The 18,027-nt window shown below is 41.0% G+C and overlaps 1 protein-coding gene across 2 annotated transcripts in view; it reads right to left on the bottom strand.

The window, feature by feature from the left end:
• The window catches only part of LOC116399049 (receptor-type tyrosine-protein phosphatase gamma-like), a 540,858-nt gene that overhangs the window by 42,280 nt on the left and 480,551 nt on the right, over window positions 1-18,027 (bottom strand). For both annotated transcript variants that reach the window (XM_031875879.1, XM_031875880.1), the window contains exons 13-14: window positions 13,566-13,719; window positions 849-940 (exon numbers count right to left, since the gene is read on the bottom strand). In XM_031875879.1, coding sequence (XP_031731739.1) covers window positions 849-940; window positions 13,566-13,719 — 246 coding nt within the window. The remainder of the gene's footprint in view (window positions 1-848; window positions 941-13,565; window positions 13,720-18,027) is intronic.

The following is an 18,027-nucleotide window of genomic DNA, read 5'->3' as shown; positions in this document are numbered from 1 at the left end:
CCCCCTTTACTTTTGCCTTGTTTTGATGCTTTTAATAGTTTTATGTGAAGCACTTTGAATTGCCTTGTTGTTGAAATGTGCTATACAAGTAAACTTGCCTTGCCTTGTTTTTTCATAATTTTGAAACCTAATTATATATACTTGCCAATTTTCTTTAATCATTTGAATTATCTGGATGGATAATAAAATGTGACAAACTCATATTCATTTATTTTTTCACCCGGACTTTGAAAACATCCTTTATGCATCCATGTGTTTTGTTGAATAGCTCCAAAGTGGGGGGTGTAAAGCAATGTTCAAATGATCAAATGTAGTATATTCAATTAACTCTAAGCTAAACTGCATTATGTTCAACATATCAAAAGTGGACGAGACTAAATAGACCAGCTCATATATTGATCTATATCTACTCCAAAACATTAGTAAATATGTTCCATCTACTTAGAAACAAACAAACCAACAAACAATACATCTGAAATATCTGTATCATCAATTATTTAAATACAAGTGGGCTTATAGAAGTCAGGTAAGGATATTTTTATGGAACAGGGTAACAGATTCATACATATTTTACCATTACAATGAAAGTATCATTTTAGCTGGCCTTGCTTTGTGTTGCAGGAATTGTTTTGTAATTTTTGTTGTTGTGATGATTGGTTTTAATATTTCAGGTTTGTTTTTATGCTTAATGTCTTTTGCTTTGTTGTCTCCTTATTGTCTTCTAACATCATGAGACCATGTTGGAAGTAAGTGTTTCCACAATGTTTTGTTTCTTTGTCTGATCATCCATAGATAAAATGAATCCTAATCAGATGATAAATGTGAGAAATGTTGTGGGTGGTTGTTACCTGGAATGGGGATGACAGGGAGCGTTTCATTGGGTACCACCCTGGGTGAATTGCTGTCTTCCACATAGAAGTGGGCTGTCTGGAAACAGCGTCTGACAGAAAGAGAGAGAGGTTACATGTTAACAATGCCTTAGGAAGAGCAGCAGGTTCAGCCTGGGCCTAGGCCGGATCCTAGCACGTTTTACCTGCTCTGTGTGGAGAGAAAGACACTGACTGTATATTTGATTTGGCAGTCCTTAACCCCTGAAAGTATATAGAAATGGGAGAAATGGACTTTGAACTTCACAAACACACACACACACACACACAGAATGTGCCTCGCTGTAGGTGTGTCTGAAGTCACACAGTATATGTAGTAGTGCAGTACAGGGAAGCTTTCAGGAGCAGACACATCAGCATGTTTCCTGTTGTGTTTTTAGTCTGTGACGGTGACTTTGACAATTCACATTATGTGATGTTTGACATCAGACACTGCTTTGAAATTGATATTTGCATCAGGCATTTAGACACAAGATGGAGTTTAAATACAGCAGGAAGAAGCAAGAGATGTATCATATGCCTTCTCTCTCAGAAAACACTGAAGAAGTGAAACCAATCCAGAGACAGAGAGCAACAAATAGAGGTGGACGAGCTACCTTTAGATCCAGCTGTAAGGCTGCTTTCACAAAACTTAAAGTCACAAAAAAATGTGTATGAACAAAATATATAGCCAGTCATTGTTTATATTATTACATTGACATGGAACTTTTTGTTACCATCCAAACCAAACGTTATTTGTTGAGACCGAAGCGGACTGAGAAGAAGCTTTCAGCATCTAACTATCAGTGTGTCTTCTGAATGCTTCAGTCTACTTCAGTAAGAGGATCTTATTTTGAAAGCCTTCCAGTAGCAGTCATCAGCCGACCAGATGCTACACTGAACACTTATAGTAGCAAATATGGAGAAGCATACAGCCTTAGAGACTGGGGGAGGGATTGTTCTAGCTTATAGAGTACCAGTGTACCTTTTAGGCATGCAAGGCTGTCGTGGAGCATATCAACAAGGACAGTACTCTATGTATCAGAGTGCAGCTCACTTCATGGCGGCAACAACACATCCTGCATGAATAACTGCCTGATGGAAGGAGAAGTACGCTCCGAGTCTGATACTCTGTTGAAGGCTATGATCAACAGCTTGCAAGTTTGAGTTGCAAAGACTCAAATTACATCCATTGCAATGATATATACACCTTCTGGATGGTTTTTCCATGCTCTCAAAACGTAGCAAGATTAACATGAGATGAAATACTTTCAATTGGTAAAGAAACAGATGCTTTTCTCTTGGTTATGGAAGAAAAGGTGCTATATAGATAAACACAAGTTGTTTGTTTAAGCTCACCTCTTGTGGTTGTGTGAGTAATGACTGTTGCTTGTCAGGAACACATGCAGAAGTAGCATGATGTTGTAATGCTGCGAAACCTTTGAGGCAGGAACGCGGCCTTGACGTTTAGGTTTTCAAAGTGTCTTACTTTGACATGGGAGACTGGCTACTGTTGCCATCTTAACAGTCTTAAACCAGTCTTAAACCAGGGGTCGGCAACCCGCGGCTCCGAAGCCGCATGCGGTTCTTCAGCCCCTCTGTTGCGGCTCCCTGAGGCTACATCCACACTAATATGTTTTCGTGTTAAAACAGAGTTTTAACAAACTAAAACGATCTCCATCCCAGCGTTTCAGCATCATTTTAGAAATGATCTCTGTCCAGACTAAAACACCTGAAAACGAATATCACGTGACTATTCACATACACTGGGCATGCGGGGGGGTACAGAGTAATGAAGTAGTCTTTAATAATGAAAGGTCGTGTTTGATACTTAAGATCTTCTCTAAAATCTTCCTCTATGAACTCAAACAGACACATTTCATGGAAAGTTTTAGAAGTTTTATTTTTCAGACTTCAGTTACAGTGCTGGGGGTCTCTCTCTCTCTCTCTCTCTCTCTCTCTCTCTCTCTCTGTCTCTCTCAGCAAACTTACTTCAAAATGAACACTTACACATAAAGGTTTACTAGATTATGCGTCATAAATGTGGTCAACACACGTCTCTCGTTTCTTCAGTGTCATTGGTGTCTGTTCTCACTCGTAGCTCTGCTGGAGGCTGAAGTTTCTGTCCTACTGGAAAGCAATTACTGCTTTAGTTCCTTTATAGTTTATGTGCAGACTTCACAATAGTTGTGCAGAACAAAATAAGCATTAATAAGGACAGGAAAGTCCTCCGTTTTGTGTCCATCCTCCTCAAAGCCGCTAACCGTGATTTCAGACGGCCGCTCCGTAGGTCTGATACCTCCGCTGGACACGCCGCTCGCTAATCGCTCCATTAACAGCTTCTTCCTCCGTAATAATGCAGACTTTAACTGAACAACAGCTGCTAGTAAAGACAACAAGGTCCGCAACACCTGTAATCAGTTGTCCATGTTGAATTAACCTGGTAGTCGATCGGTAATCAAGGCTAATCAAAGCTCCGGTAAAGGGTCACGTGATAGGGGCGTGAAGAATCAGGGAAGGACACATCGTGACTGCTAAGAACCAATCAAGTAGTGAACGCGTGATCGTTTCCAAATGTATGCGTTTACGCCGTCCACATAACAAACCAACCCAAGAGTTTTCAAACTTATCCGTCCTCGGGAGCGTTTTCAAACTCCTCCGTTTTCGGTGCTTTGAAAACTACGGCGTAGTGTGGACGCTCAGTTTAAACATAGCAAAACATATGTGTTTTCAAATGGAAACGTAGTACTGTGGACGTGGCCTCAGGCTTTGACCAAAAATAACACGGAAATTAATAACTGTTGTTTTTTTATTTTATTTTTTGCCCAGTGGACAATCTTTCAAAGGGAACACCTCTTATGTTGGAGTTTGAGGTGATACTGTCACTGACAATAAAAAAATGTGCGTCACATCCTATTACATCGCTGTCAAGAGCCCTCAGTAAACTATCAATGGATAAATCCAAATAAAGAAAAGTCACGGAGGAAAATAGAGAGTTTAATTCTGTGTGGACGTATTCATTTGCTTTCACTGCCAACGATGCTGGCTTACCTGCATGCTTGATATGTGCAAACAATGTAATGTTGAAAGACACTTCCAGAACAAACACACAGCATTTGCTGAACAGTGTCACGCTGGAGATGAGCGACAAAGAGCGATTTCTCAACTGCTGCAGCAAACTCTCCTCTTCATAAGAGTTTGATATTGTTATATCAGGTAAAATTGCAAAAATAATTCAAGAATTGTCTTTATTCTTGTTCTATATTTTCATAAATACAACAAACTATAGTTTTTGTATCGATAATATAACTATATATAAAACTTTATAAGCTGTGATATTAAATAGCGTTTGTGGCTCCAGACAAATTTTATTTGGTGCAAAATGTCTCTTTGGATAGTAAAGGTTGCCGACCCCTCTCTTGTCTTTTACATATGAAGCCTTGTTGGATGAGTGCTGATGGTAACCAGATTTTCACATGCATATACTGTATGACTGTAGAGCCAGCAAAAAGATAAAGAACAAACTAGAATTACCACCTTGCATTTGTGTGCCTCAGCCAACCAGTCATGTTGCAGTTTACACCCACATCTGTCCAAAATTGTCATCACTTCATCATTTTATCCTATTAGACATTTGTGTGAAATTGTCATAATTAGTGAATGGATTCTTGAGTTATGGCCAAGACGTGTTTAGTGGGTCAAAGGGACTTTTTACCACCAAATTCGTATCAATTCATCCTTGAGTCCAGGTGGACATTTGTGCCAATTGTGAAGAAATTCCCTGCAGGCGTTATATTCAAGAGAATGGACAGACGGATGGACAACTTATAAACATACTGCCTCTGAACAAAGCTTAAGACATAAATACAGAATCAAAAGAGTAGAAAACGCTTCATTATACTAGTGAAAAATAAATAATATCAATATTTGCCAGCAATGCAGAACCATTACTGATGTTCCTTTACATAGGATAAGTCATCCTGTGCCTTCTTCTAGAATAATCTCTATAATTTTACACACATTTGAATTAGAAACACACAGACTGAGCTACACTCCATTTTCATTACAAGGTGTTAAAATGAAGGACTGCCACATGCCTTGTTTTAACAACTAAATAAAACTAAACTTAGCAATGTCCTTATCTACTATTACCACTCCCAGTGACAACAATGCCCACTTCATCTAAGTGTGTGTGTGTGTGTGTGTGTGTGTCCAGACCCTCCCTACCTGTATTTGATACAGATCAGAGAGCAGAAAGTGTTCGTCCTGGTGAACAAGCAGAGGATGGAGGCTGCCGCATGCTGTTGCTGACATGAACTGAGCGCGAGTGCACAGGGGACAGAGGGAGGGAGGACGGCTTTCCTAACTAGGCACGGAGGGGGTTGTTCACACGCACACACAAACACAGGTCAATCCCAAACCACTTCCTGGTGTGAGACAGCTGATGTCATGGTGCATTCATGTCACATGGGACAAAGTTGACAGAGCCATGCTTCGGTTCAAACTAACAGGAAGTCACAGTATGGACCAAGAAATCAAAGCCGACCTCGAGTGCTTGGTGGTTTGAGATTCTCTATGATACAGATATCTCAGGCTGTGCTCAAACAGAACAAACATTCCTGTTCACTGACCCATGCATCTAAGAAAAGTCTTTCAGATTGTTTTAGAAATATGTATTAAACAAAAATCACAAATGATGTTGTTGATTGCAGTGTAACAGTGTGAAAACATGAATACTCAAACTGCAGTGATCAAATATAAACCCACACCGCATGTTCCCACATACTGTTTATCAAGTGAGGGCCAATGTGTTACCCAACAGCATTTAAAGTAAAATCTGCATTATCACGTAATATCAACTTGTTTGTGTTCAGAAGCTCATATTTACTATTTTCCCACAGGACCTGAATGCAGCAGAGCAACAGTTTAGGTAATGCTGGTGCACCAACTGCAACTAGAGGACCAATAGGACTGCAGCAGGGTGGAGACTGTGTGGAACACTGGGTTGTGACCTGAGCTTTGCTCCACAATAGGATTATATACCCCGGCGGGGGGGTGTTGAGAAGTAATTTCTCAACACTTGTACACTAAACAGTTCAAAACTGTTTTTTCAATAAGAACTCTGAGAGCAAAACTGGAGTTTGGTCCAGAGATCATGTGATGTGAAAAAAACAAAAACAATGATCCCATAAGGAATATGATGGTGTCAGCAGTTACACATTTATCTATTGTCTCTCTCCTCACATTCCACCAATGATCTGTTTTACATGTTCTACAAGCTGCTGCTTTCCAATGTGATTTAACCAATTGCTGGTTAAAGAATCACCATATGATGGATTCATTTTCTACAATAAGGAGATTACTCAACAAGGAGATGTTACACACTGATGTGTAGATCAAACAGTAAGTGGCTAGAGTAAAAAGCTATTAATTAAATACCTTAATAAAACCAGAAGGCAGCTGAAATGAAGAGCTCTTACATTGTTATACCACAACTTCTCGGTAATCTTCACCCAATAAATAATGTACAGCATGCAAGTCATGTAAAGCTCAACACTAACTTTTAATTATGGTTGCTAGGTAACTAGGCATCATTGTGATTTTCCAAAATCAAATCAAAATATGGTTAGTCGCTTAACTTATTAATTTATTATTAAATACCCCATGCAGTTATACGTCAGCTTAATAATGAAAATATGGCATGTTTAGTGTGTTTGTTGGACACACTTTCATGTTCCATCCAAGAATTCATAAATGTCCTTTTTGTTTTTCGTTCAGGTTCATCTGGTTCTTTGTCATTCAATCATTTGCACATTGGTTTGTAATGTTGACGCGTTAGTGGAACCTTTAACCCCACAGTCATTCAGCTTCATTTGTCATTGATCATTGTCATCAAGTGCAACAATATTAATAAATATATTTTGGGTTGCATGTTTTTCTGTGTACTGTCCCTGTTTATATGTTAAGAAACGGTTACCACTGCAACCAAGGGCCAATAATTGGTTGCCAATTTCTCAAAATGGTTGCCCTGGCAACAGGCAACCCTTGGCATAAAGCATAAAGCATTTGTGATCCTGTGCTCAGTACTTCTTTGCTTTGTACTATCGTACACCTCTTGATCCCATGCTAAAATCATCCTAGCAATCATCCAGTGAACGGGGACGATATTGTTGATTGTCATCGTGTTCAACCAATCAGATCTTTAGTTTGACATGTTGGCCGTGTTCTTTGACGTGTCAGCACCTGCTAGCTGGCCTACAACTACGTCAGCATTAACGGGCAGCTCAGTTTTCAGGTGCGCTGTGATTGGTCAGTGGGCGAGCACGTGACTATCGTGAAACGAAACTTAACTTGCCAGCAGAGCTTAGTTGGAGGAGTAAGAGTTCAAATTGAAAGATATGGAAGAAATTATAACATATTTAGGGTTTTGCTTGGTGTAGTTTATTTTTATTTTTTTACCTAGCTTTGTCTTTTTAACACTCAATGGCTGAAGGAGGAGGAGAAACGGATTTAGTGGCGGAGTTACTGACAACAGCACTGGCGCCCCGGCGTGCGGTGGGATCACGGCCCCGCTGAGAACCGGCCGCAGCAGACCGGCGAAATACAACTGGGGAGGCTCGACTGTCATCGCTGGCGTCCATGAATCGAGAAGGACTTCTTACTGGAACTGAAACGATGTACTGGGATTCAACTCTTTAAGTTTCGGTAAGTGACAAACTGTGTTTGTTTTTTGACATAGTAACGTTACTGTTCATTTTTTTATGAATAATATTTGAATGGCTCGTGCTCTTGTGTGGTGGAATGCGTGGATCAGCTGCAGGTTTGCTGGATTGATGCGTAATAATGAGGTTATTAGGAGGTAATTCAACTGTAGTAGGACACCACTGAAGGCCCAGGTATAAAATGCACGGCCCGCCACTACTGAACTCATATTGATAAATTGTCCCCCTCTCATACATCAATCATGTGTTGCCTATATATGCGGTGTGTTGGCTGATGAAATGTTTTATATGTGGGTGTTCCCTGCTATAGACGAGGGTTGCCTCAGACTTCACTGTTTATACAAAAGATAATCCATCACAATGATCAGATGATCCTTTAGTCATATAAGGAGAATTTACCTACACAAGTTGGCTATTAGTGAATATCAGATGTGGTTATTGTAGCTTCTGTCAACAATTGTTTGGTGTTGGTTATTTTAGCTATTCAGTCTACTACTCAGACTGAAGCCGGTCTAATACAATCTGACAGCTGGACTAGGATTAACTCACCCACGAGGTTCCTTCATGAGCTGATCTGGGTGGTTTTTACACCTTGAGGGAACTTATGAAATGTAAACCAGCATATGATGGCACCTTTTCATTCATATGCTACAGAAATCAAATTCAATTTACCAAAGTCATCTAAATGAAATAGGGTTCAACCAATGTAACATTAGCATTAAAACATTGTGGTATTAGCACGCTAACGTTGCTAGCTTACTAGCCAGCAGCTACGTGAGAAAAAAGAAAATGTTTCATCTACACACTCTTGTCACAGCATGGGAATGCACATTGCTCTCGCCAGATACTCCGTCATTAAAGGATAGTTCAGGTGTTTAAAAGTGGGATTTCATGAGGGACTTCTCCATCCTCAGTATATTATTATTATTATAGTATAGTAGATGTTTGGAGAAGCAGACAGGAGTACCAGCACGGGAGCAAAGCTATGTACCAATGTCGACGGAGGCAGCAGCAAAATGTATTTTAGACACTTAAAGAAATCGAAATCAGTTTGAGTGTATGCTATATTTGAATGTTTTCGACATTGAAAGTGAAACATATCTATACAGTTTTTGTTAATGGAGACTCGTAGCTTTAAAGTGAGATAAGTTTCACTTTTGTGTGGACTTCACCATGTGGTTGGAACAAAGAGAGTCGAGCCTACATGGGCCTACAGGGTAGCCAACAGCCTGATTCACACCAAACCCTGTGAGACGTTAAGTCTCACCTACGTGTGAATTGTGTTGCAAACACAACACTGGGGTCTTATTGGACAAGGGCCATAGACACCACAGGGATTCCCTGTGCTACGGCCTGACGTCACAAAATCTATAAAAAACAGCGTCACCTCCAGCTCGCGGGCATCCCGTCCCACTCGAGTTGCTGAAAGGAGGTGCACAACGTTGTTGCTTTTGAAGAAAACCCTAGGTTATAGTCTTAACTTCGCTAGACCAACAATTGTTTTGGGATCCTGAAGAGGAGAACAGTTAACTTCTATGCCCCATTCTCTCCCTGTTTTGTCAACCTTTTGCCGGTCGTAAGGATGAGAATTCCCTCAACTTCCGAGTAATCACGGCCTGCTGCCATACGGAGGGTTTATCGCCAGCTTGAAGCTCCGGACCCGAGGTTAACCAAGACACTTGAAGAACCACATCGACTGCTATGAAGTCGTCTCAGAGTAAGAGGCTTGTGTGCGAGCAGACACAAGAGTTTATCACCTTGTTTTGTTTTATTTAAGTCTACTATATTGTTATAACGTGTTCTTGTGTATGTTTACGGACCGCAGAGTTCCGTTAGTGCTGTTTATAAACTACCGTGTATTCCATACTGCTGCAATAGTGTTGTGTCACCACGAGTGAAGTTGGTAACTTTGACTTTATCAGTTAAAAGACCAGGACAGCGGCTGGCCAGTCGGGTTTCTGTGTGATAAAGTAACAGATTCTGTATTTTGTGGCATTGTCACGTACGAGACTACACTCGCCATTTTGGATAGTTTTTCTCACATCTCCCCCTACACACACACACACACACACACACACACAGTACTTTGACTATTGACATTGTGAGTGAACCCTAATTATGAGACTGAATTTATTTGGTTATTGGTCCCTGTTCTCAGGGTGGTGCCCCGTTATTATTAATAATTGTTAACAATGTTATTGACATTAATAATAGTGCTGGGCAACGATTACAATTTTTAATCGCGATTAATTGCATTATGTGCAAAATTCAAAAATGAATTCAAAAGTAGTGTATTGCGCACTTTTATTTTAAAAGCACTGCTATATGAACAAAAGGGCAATAACATTTGGTTTGTAAACACTTTAAACACATCAGGTGTTGTTCTAATTCTCCAGCACTTGCTGGACTGTGTTTAAAGTGGCCCACAACTGTTCTGCATTTGGCCAGGACATTGTCAAACGCACTGTTCTGCAGAGATACTGTGACAGAACGCTGGAGACTGTGCGCGATGCAGGGGGCGTGTTCAAAAGGCAGATGTCTGGCAGCAGTTCTATCTCTTCACTATCTGTGCTCAGTGTGCGACTGTATGTGAAACGTTCCACTGCTGTGCAACAGGAATAACATGTGTCAGCACGTTTCATCTACATGTGTGTTCTGTCTTCTTGACAGTCAGAGCATGTGAACGCAGCTCTACACTTCATCACTACGATGCTGTAACTCAGAGGTGATGATGGTGACCCAGCGATGTCTAGTAGTCTCCAGTGAGAGCAGCGGCTGGTGCTCGTTGTAACGCCGTCGCTTTAGTTGTCCTCTCCTTTCATACAACTCGTGTGTTCTTCTTGTGACGGTGCGTCTTGAGGCTCATACGTGCCATCATTCGTTGCGATCCTAAAGGCGAACGCGATGTGAACGCACCTCGAGAACGTTCCTCAGACCGACATCTTCCACACCACTAACCGGCTGCAGTTTGTCTCCACTTCTCTGAAGCATCTGTTAGCTTTGCTGTTGTTTATACGTCTCCCACACGCTGCATCAACGTAGTCTCACGAAGCCTTCCTCCACCGCTGCCAGTGAGCAACGCACTTTACAAATAATAATACATTTTAAAAAGCGTTAACGCGCTATAAAATAATTGTCGGCATTAATTAATTAATACGTTAACGGGATAATAACGTGTTAACTTGCCCAGCACTAATTAATAATTCTATTAATTCTATTTCAATAATTGAATTTTGCTTTCTGATAACCAACACGCTCAAAAAGGGCTGTCTGACAGCAAGATACAGTGGTGAAAGTATTCTGAATATAGTGTACACTTAAACTGATATGAATCCTTTTCGGTATCTAAAATACTTTTGGCGGCTGTCCCCGTCCACAGAAAGGAGAGAACAGGCTTGTGCTGTGATTGTAATGCTACACAGTGGTTACTGAACAAGTCAAAGTGATAGATGCTGTGTGGAGAGGAGAGGAGGGGGTCTGATTAGAGGACTTTAACATTCTTTTATTTCATAAAGTAGATTGATCCTAAACGGTCCACTCTCTCAAAACTGCCTTTGTTAAAACAGTAGATGGTGTTTGGAGCCATTTCCAACCATGAAATGCAGATTTTTATACATTTGGTGAAATGTCAATATTGCCACCAACATTGATGTGTTTCAATAAAAAACATGTTTAAGTGTGCAGTACTCTTTTGGTGCATGTCAGACAACATGATGATATGTTGAGGCATCTCCATGGAGCTCATTGATGCCGAGGGATTTCACATCAGAAAGATTGGACAAAGCGTCTTCTAATCTCCTAAAAACAGCACCTCTGCTCTGCTGACGAATGAGTTTGTTCAATTATGTTGTGTACATCTTTCTTTGTCGCATCAAAAAATCAGCAGTTTACTATTGTTCATTGTCCAGGAATTGTTTTATTCCTGGGTTTGATTTGAATGCTTTTTTAAACTGTGCTTAATGTTATCCTGTAAAACTTGTTTTCTCCCCATAATAGGCCACCCTGGAGGTTTCAGGTAATACTCTCTGTACTTTTTATCATTTTATTGAGCTTTAATTAACACAACAAAAGATTTGGCATCCCCACGACGCCACCACTCAGAGGACAAATTCACACTAAACGTCTCCCAGTGACTCTCAGGCTGTCATGATGCTGAGCATTACTGTTAGTGTATAAAGTGCTGGAATAATGAAGAATGGAGTTAATGAACTTATCTAAAGGGAGAAGGCCTTAACTGATGCATTTGTATGGATCCCCAAATATAGATACACACTCCCAAGTGGGGAGTGTGGCGATGTACCCTGATGTCATCAGTGAGATCCCATTAGCACTCTGCTCAAGCTTCTAAAAACAGGAATTTCAAAACATGATGGTGTAATTTGTGACGGTGTTTTGCTGGCAAATATTGTTTAAATTGACAGCCCTTTATTTTAAATTCTAGTGGACATGCCAATAAACAAAATCGGTCAGGCTGAATTTTGGGCAAATGTGAAGAAAATAATTGATCTTGTAGATTGTCATAGGATGGAGTGGTACGACATCTCAGCTATGAATACTTCCCTCAAGGGTTGCATTGCTTCAATGAAGTGTTGGAACAAGCAGATGCTAAATATTGACTGTATGTTATACTTTAATACAGTGTAAGAACTACTTACTTACTGTAAAGAGGGTGAAGTCAAAGGTTAAATTCAGAGTTTGAGATCAATGATGCAGGTGTGGGTATCACCACTCGTTATGGATTACAGCAGTGGTGGACAAACATGATCACACAAAGAACTACTGGATTCTCCCAGGTGAAGATAATCATGTAACCCTAACCCTACATATGTCACAACTCAGTCTGACTTGGAAAAATAAAATCATTTTTAATTCTGATGCACTTATTGTAAGGCACAACGGTCAAAAACGTCATGTACTGTAATGTAGAAAAGTTGTCCATCTCCAGTTGCCAACATGATGGAAAAGGAAAATGGTTTCCAAGACCGTCAACTGTAAATGGACCCTTTTACAGCCAACGTCACAAAGATATGCATGACTGTGCATGTTGGCAACCAACGGAAGTGTTGTTTTGCCAAGCAATCCAGATGAGTTGGCGCCTATAAAAGGGTCTATAGATGTAAACAATTGATGACATAGAGCGCAGTCCTGCCCTCTCTTCAAGCTCGGCTCTTTTCCACTTGGTTCTGTAACTGAATGGGTTTCATCATTGAGCAACTTTTTCATTGATCTCTTTGAAAAGTTTACAGATATATAGATTGCTCACCATATTCTAAGATAAATGAATATCGACTTCAGTTAGCATAGTACTATTTGAACAATGCACTATTTTAACCAACACTTTTACTGTTGCAAATATTATTTTTTTAGCATTCACCAAGATTTCAGAACAGAAACAGAACAACAACAAGTATATCGTGAATTTGGCTGCATCACAGTCAACGACTGTTGATCGGAGGATTAACAAGCTGTCTCTCTGTCAGTCTGAAAGTGTCAATCAGTGTCAGAAACAAATGAAATGTGTCATTAAAGGTAAGGTAAAGGTAATAAGCCAGTAAATGCAGGAAGTTATATACATCTCCGGCAAAAAAGGACCAGGCACAAGGATAGTGGAGCGGATGAACATTACTAGCATGAGATGTTTTCAGACACACATACACACACACCGCAAGAAAGGCAGCAGATCGTATCACCAAGCCGTGACACAGCCGCAACATAATGCTGTCCAATCCTGTGAATATCAAGTATTCTCCTCTCCAACTGATTTACGTTATATACTGAAACTTGTATGGTGCTTTTGAGCTGCTGGTGTCCATTTTTTACTCACCTCAGTATCTGTAATGTACCAAGATTAGCATCTGTTTCCCATCTTCAACTATAAACAAATGCAGCATCGCACATGCAAACTTCCAGTTATCCATCTTCTAACCTCTGGACGAACTCATAAGTAGTTTATAAGTGATGGTGTTGTTGTACCTACCTCCAGTAGACAAGCACAGCCAGCAGGGGAACGAGGCAGAAGACCGTCAGAGCTGAAACAACCACCAAAGGTACCAGCCACTCCATGCGGCCCAGCCCCGCCCCATACCCCGGCATTGCCTGGTGGGTCAGGTTGATCACGGCACTGGGATGGACTGGAACAAAAAGAAAGTAATGAGGGACAGAATTATCCTGAGGTGGAACGAGGATATGATGGAAGGTGGAAGCATTGAATGCTATTTAAAGAGTAAACTCAAATAAGAATGTTGATTCTGACTATATGTGGAAATCAGGATTGGATAGAGTGAACGTAATAGAGAAGTAGCAAGAAAGAAGAAGAGGGAAGAAAGCCGGTTGGAATGATAGAGTTACTGTTAATAACAGCACCTTTGTGTTGGATCACACATGATCTATGCTTCAGGCTTTTATATATTTGCTTTCATATTACAAGACAAATATATGAAGCACTTACCTCTTGTTGTAGAACCAATGATATTGAAAAGAAAGGAATAAAAGTCAGAGATGTTGAGACAGTTACCTCTATTTATCATTGTACACCGTTGATAAAGTGTTGGGAGCAACTGAATCAAGCATAGGCTGACCTCGGAGCACACTAGTTTGAAAATCAACTGAAATATTGAACTACAAATATTTGGTACTCCTAAAGTCCTTTAACTTGGATGTTGTGTAATTTTAATGTCGCTGTTTGAAGGAGCTGGAAGTTTAACACATAACAAGATCTAATCTCAACTATGTTTGAGGCGTGGTTGGTGTGGTCTCAAACGGTTTTCCGTATGTCAATGTGAGAGCAGCGAAAAGTTGGTGAGTGTTGACTAGCGTGACAAGATTTCTGGCAAAGGCAGTCCTTAAAACGTGTAGTAGGTTGGAAATTAGTTTTTTATTAAAACAGACCCCCCCACACTTTGTTTGTTAATAATTGAACTATTCTAACACTCTTCAGACTGTATATCGAGGTAATACACGATCACGTCAGTAGATGGCGCTTTGGTGCTGCTGTGGATCCATTAGAGAGAACGTAGCTACAGGCTCCGCTCATGCGCAGCTCAGAATACAACCAGCTCTGGCCTGAGCATGACGCTAACGTTGGTCCTCTCTCTGTATTAATCCACAGTTAGATCAGTTGGCTACACAGTGCTTCCTAGCCTGTGTAACCTTTGCTGCCAGTCCAGATTTCCCCTAGGTCTGGTGCCGGTAACACATGCAACACTGTAGAGGGCAGATGCACACATTACTAGATGCTACCCTGAAATATCAGCATGGGAAAGTAATAAAATATAAAATGTTGCAGAGGTAGCCAACACGGTGCCTGCAGGCACCTGGTCGCCCGCGGGGACCACGTGAGTCGCCCGCAAGGCATGTTTTTAAAATAGCACTAGTATGAAGGCAAATCACTGTCAAAATCCCAGAGCGCAAATAAGATCCACGTGTGTAGAGGTCCCGTGCTTGCAAATTAAACAGCAGCGCGCGTATATTACTATGACGAGTGCTTTCACATCACACGTGCAGAATATCTCTGCTTGCGCGAGCAAAATTGCAGCCTGCGAGGAGAAAACCATGCTTTGAGCGTGAGGGCGTCCCCTAGCGCGGGACTGCATCACTGCTCTTCTGCTCGCAAAACTTTCACCTGCTCGCTCGCAAGTAATTTTTTGTTTTTGACACTGAGTGGGCGGACCCAGTCACCGTTATATAACTACATTTAATTGGTTAGAATCATCGTCTTTGGGTTGGCGGGATATCACTCTGATATCAATCTTACATAACTGATCATTTGTATAAACATGGGACAGAGTTCATGATTTGTTCAAAAATGTTACAAAGGTAGTGGTTCGTACAGACGAGACATGATGTGAAGATATGACAGTTCATAATTTCGTACAAAATGTTAGAAGTGATAAGTTGTACAAAAATATAACAGGTGTGATTTTGAACAAACTACACAATCATTGTTAATAATTATTGTGAGGAATAATTAACATTAACATGTGATCAGACAGTCCCTTCACATATATTATTATTATTATTATTATTGAAAGGTGATCTGTGCAACTTTGTTATTCAGGAAGTTTGTATCAAACAAGTAGCTCTTCGTACTACTCGGTACCCTTGAAGTAGCTCTCAGTTTCAAAAAGGTTGGTGACCCCTGCGTTAGAGGAACATTTTAGGACATTTTTCGCCTTTGATGGAGCTGGACTGTGTCCCAATTCCAGACTTAATACATATCAAACCAAGTTTTGTAAGCCTGAAAATCAGACTGAATTGCCATTTTGTTTCACTTAATTGATTTAGACTTTGTGTTTTTGCTTTGTTTTGCCACCAATCATGCCATCTTCAGTGGACTCAGCAGCTGTGCTCGAGGTCTCCAGGGGCGTAGTTGTAAGGAGAATAGTGGAACCACCAGGCTCCAACACAGGGGAGCCTGAAGTCCTCATGAAGCTTGGAATTGAAGTTTGCTTTTTATTTGCAATCAAGATTTTTCTTTCCATTATTAGCATAATATGTTAACTATTACTGTTGACTGAATAAGTTATGCACATGATTTAGTCCACTGCAGTAGGGTGGTCCCAAAAACGCAGCAGTGCTAAAGACTTCAGGTCAACTTTGAAGTAATTGTGTCTTTAAAAAAAATGAAATTACCATCTCAGAGTTGTATGCTTCCACCAACAAGTTTCAGTTTGGATCCACGTCTGTTCAAAATCTCATTACTACTTAAGTTGTATCCTGTTAGGCAGTGTCATACTTAGCAAATGCATTTCAGGGACTGAAATATTGCTGTATATAGTAAAAGCACACAGCAAACGTCTCTCACAGTAATTACAGTATATTGGGAGAAGAGGGCTTAAATATGCTGAGATTTAACCCTTCATTATCAAAATATCCACTACAGACTGATGTGCATACTTGTTGATTCAGTTATTGGACATGCATGACAATAGATGTATTAAAAGGGGAGGTGGCTCACTGCAGATGTACAAGGCCCAGATGTGTGTGCTTTCCCACAGGAGGTTACTACAGGAGCAGTTCAATCTTTACAAGCTAAAAGTTATTACTGTAACTTGACTTTCAACAGCCTACACCATTTTGACTTCCTGGCCATTGTTTCTCAAACCAAAGCACAAAGCCAACCTATTTGAATCTTTATGCAAACCATGGAATCAGGTTGTTCACACTGGAAAACGGACTGAATTCAATGTAGTCCAAAATGTTAGCACGCGTGTATGTCCAACATTACAATTGACAAAGGAAACGAGAAGCTAACTAAGCTAACAGCTGGAAGAAAAAGCTAAACTAAACAAATTGTGGACAGTTACGAGACAGGCCCTGAAAGAGGATGAAACCTTTGAAAAAACCTTTTGCTTTCTGCATGGAAGGATTGCTAATTTGACTTTGAGTAAACTGTTCCAACGTTTGATCAGCATCTGTTGGAATTGCTGATGTCTTGTTTAATTTCCTGTTCATGTCATGCCATGCTCTACATAGTGCATACTTTATCAGGATCTGTATGTAGAGTGGAATTGGGAAGCAGCTTATTTGCTAAGCTAAACACATTCTGGACCTACTGTATCTCAGTACGGGACACTGAGAGGAAACAGATCAATGCCAAACACAAGTTGTTTCTTTAACTTCATCTCACTGAAAACTGAAGGTGCTGCAGCGAATACGAACCATCAAATCAAATCAAAATGAATACATTTCCCAGCTGATGTCCTCCTGCCCTGAGCCCTGCTCACTCTGTGAGGAAGTGCTGCCAGATAACTGCATCAAAACAACACACAGCTCTGGATGATTTTAGTCATTTGTAAAATCCAATTTGCTTTTTAGGTCCCTTAATCTACACCACAACCATCAGCACCACCTACCCACTTCCGCGGCGGCAGCCGTGACGTTGCCGGAGCTGACGCCGGCCCCCATGGCCTTCAATCTGCAGCTTTGCCTTGAGCCGAACACTACATCAGGCCGGGCCCCTGCACTGCGCCGCAGCTGGCTTGCATCGGCACTAAGTGTGCATCTCCTTCCTTACATCCACACACGCACGCACAGACATGCACAGTGCACACAGAGAAACGCTGCCTGCCTCTGTTCCCTTCTCTTTCCCCTCTGCCTTTCTCTTAGGATTACAGCGCTCTGCCAAAAATAAATAAATAAACCCTTGCTGCCAGCAGCACGCAAAGATGACACACACACACACACACACAGCCAGTCACTAATGTGCAGTGAGATGTGTACTGTATAGGAACTAACACACACTATATACACACACATGTAACTATAAATGAAGCAGAGTCTCTTTTTCTGTCCTCCCCTGCAGCTGAGTCTAGCCTGCAAGCCTCATCTCCTCTCGCCATGTCTGAAAGTAGGCCAGCACTCAGATCAGAGCGAGGAGAGGGAGAAGCAGAGAGGGGGAGGGGGGGGGGGGGGGGGGGGGGGGGGGGGGGGGGGGGGGG

This window comes from Anarrhichthys ocellatus, unplaced genomic scaffold, assembly GCF_004355925.1.
Source record: "Anarrhichthys ocellatus isolate YVR2014 unplaced genomic scaffold, GSC_Weel_1.0 scaffold99, whole genome shotgun sequence".
NCBI classification, from domain to species: Eukaryota; Metazoa; Chordata; class Actinopteri; order Perciformes; family Anarhichadidae; genus Anarrhichthys; species Anarrhichthys ocellatus.
The sequence above is the reverse complement of the archived record's forward strand: the minus strand, read 5'-3'. Positions and strand labels throughout refer to the sequence as shown.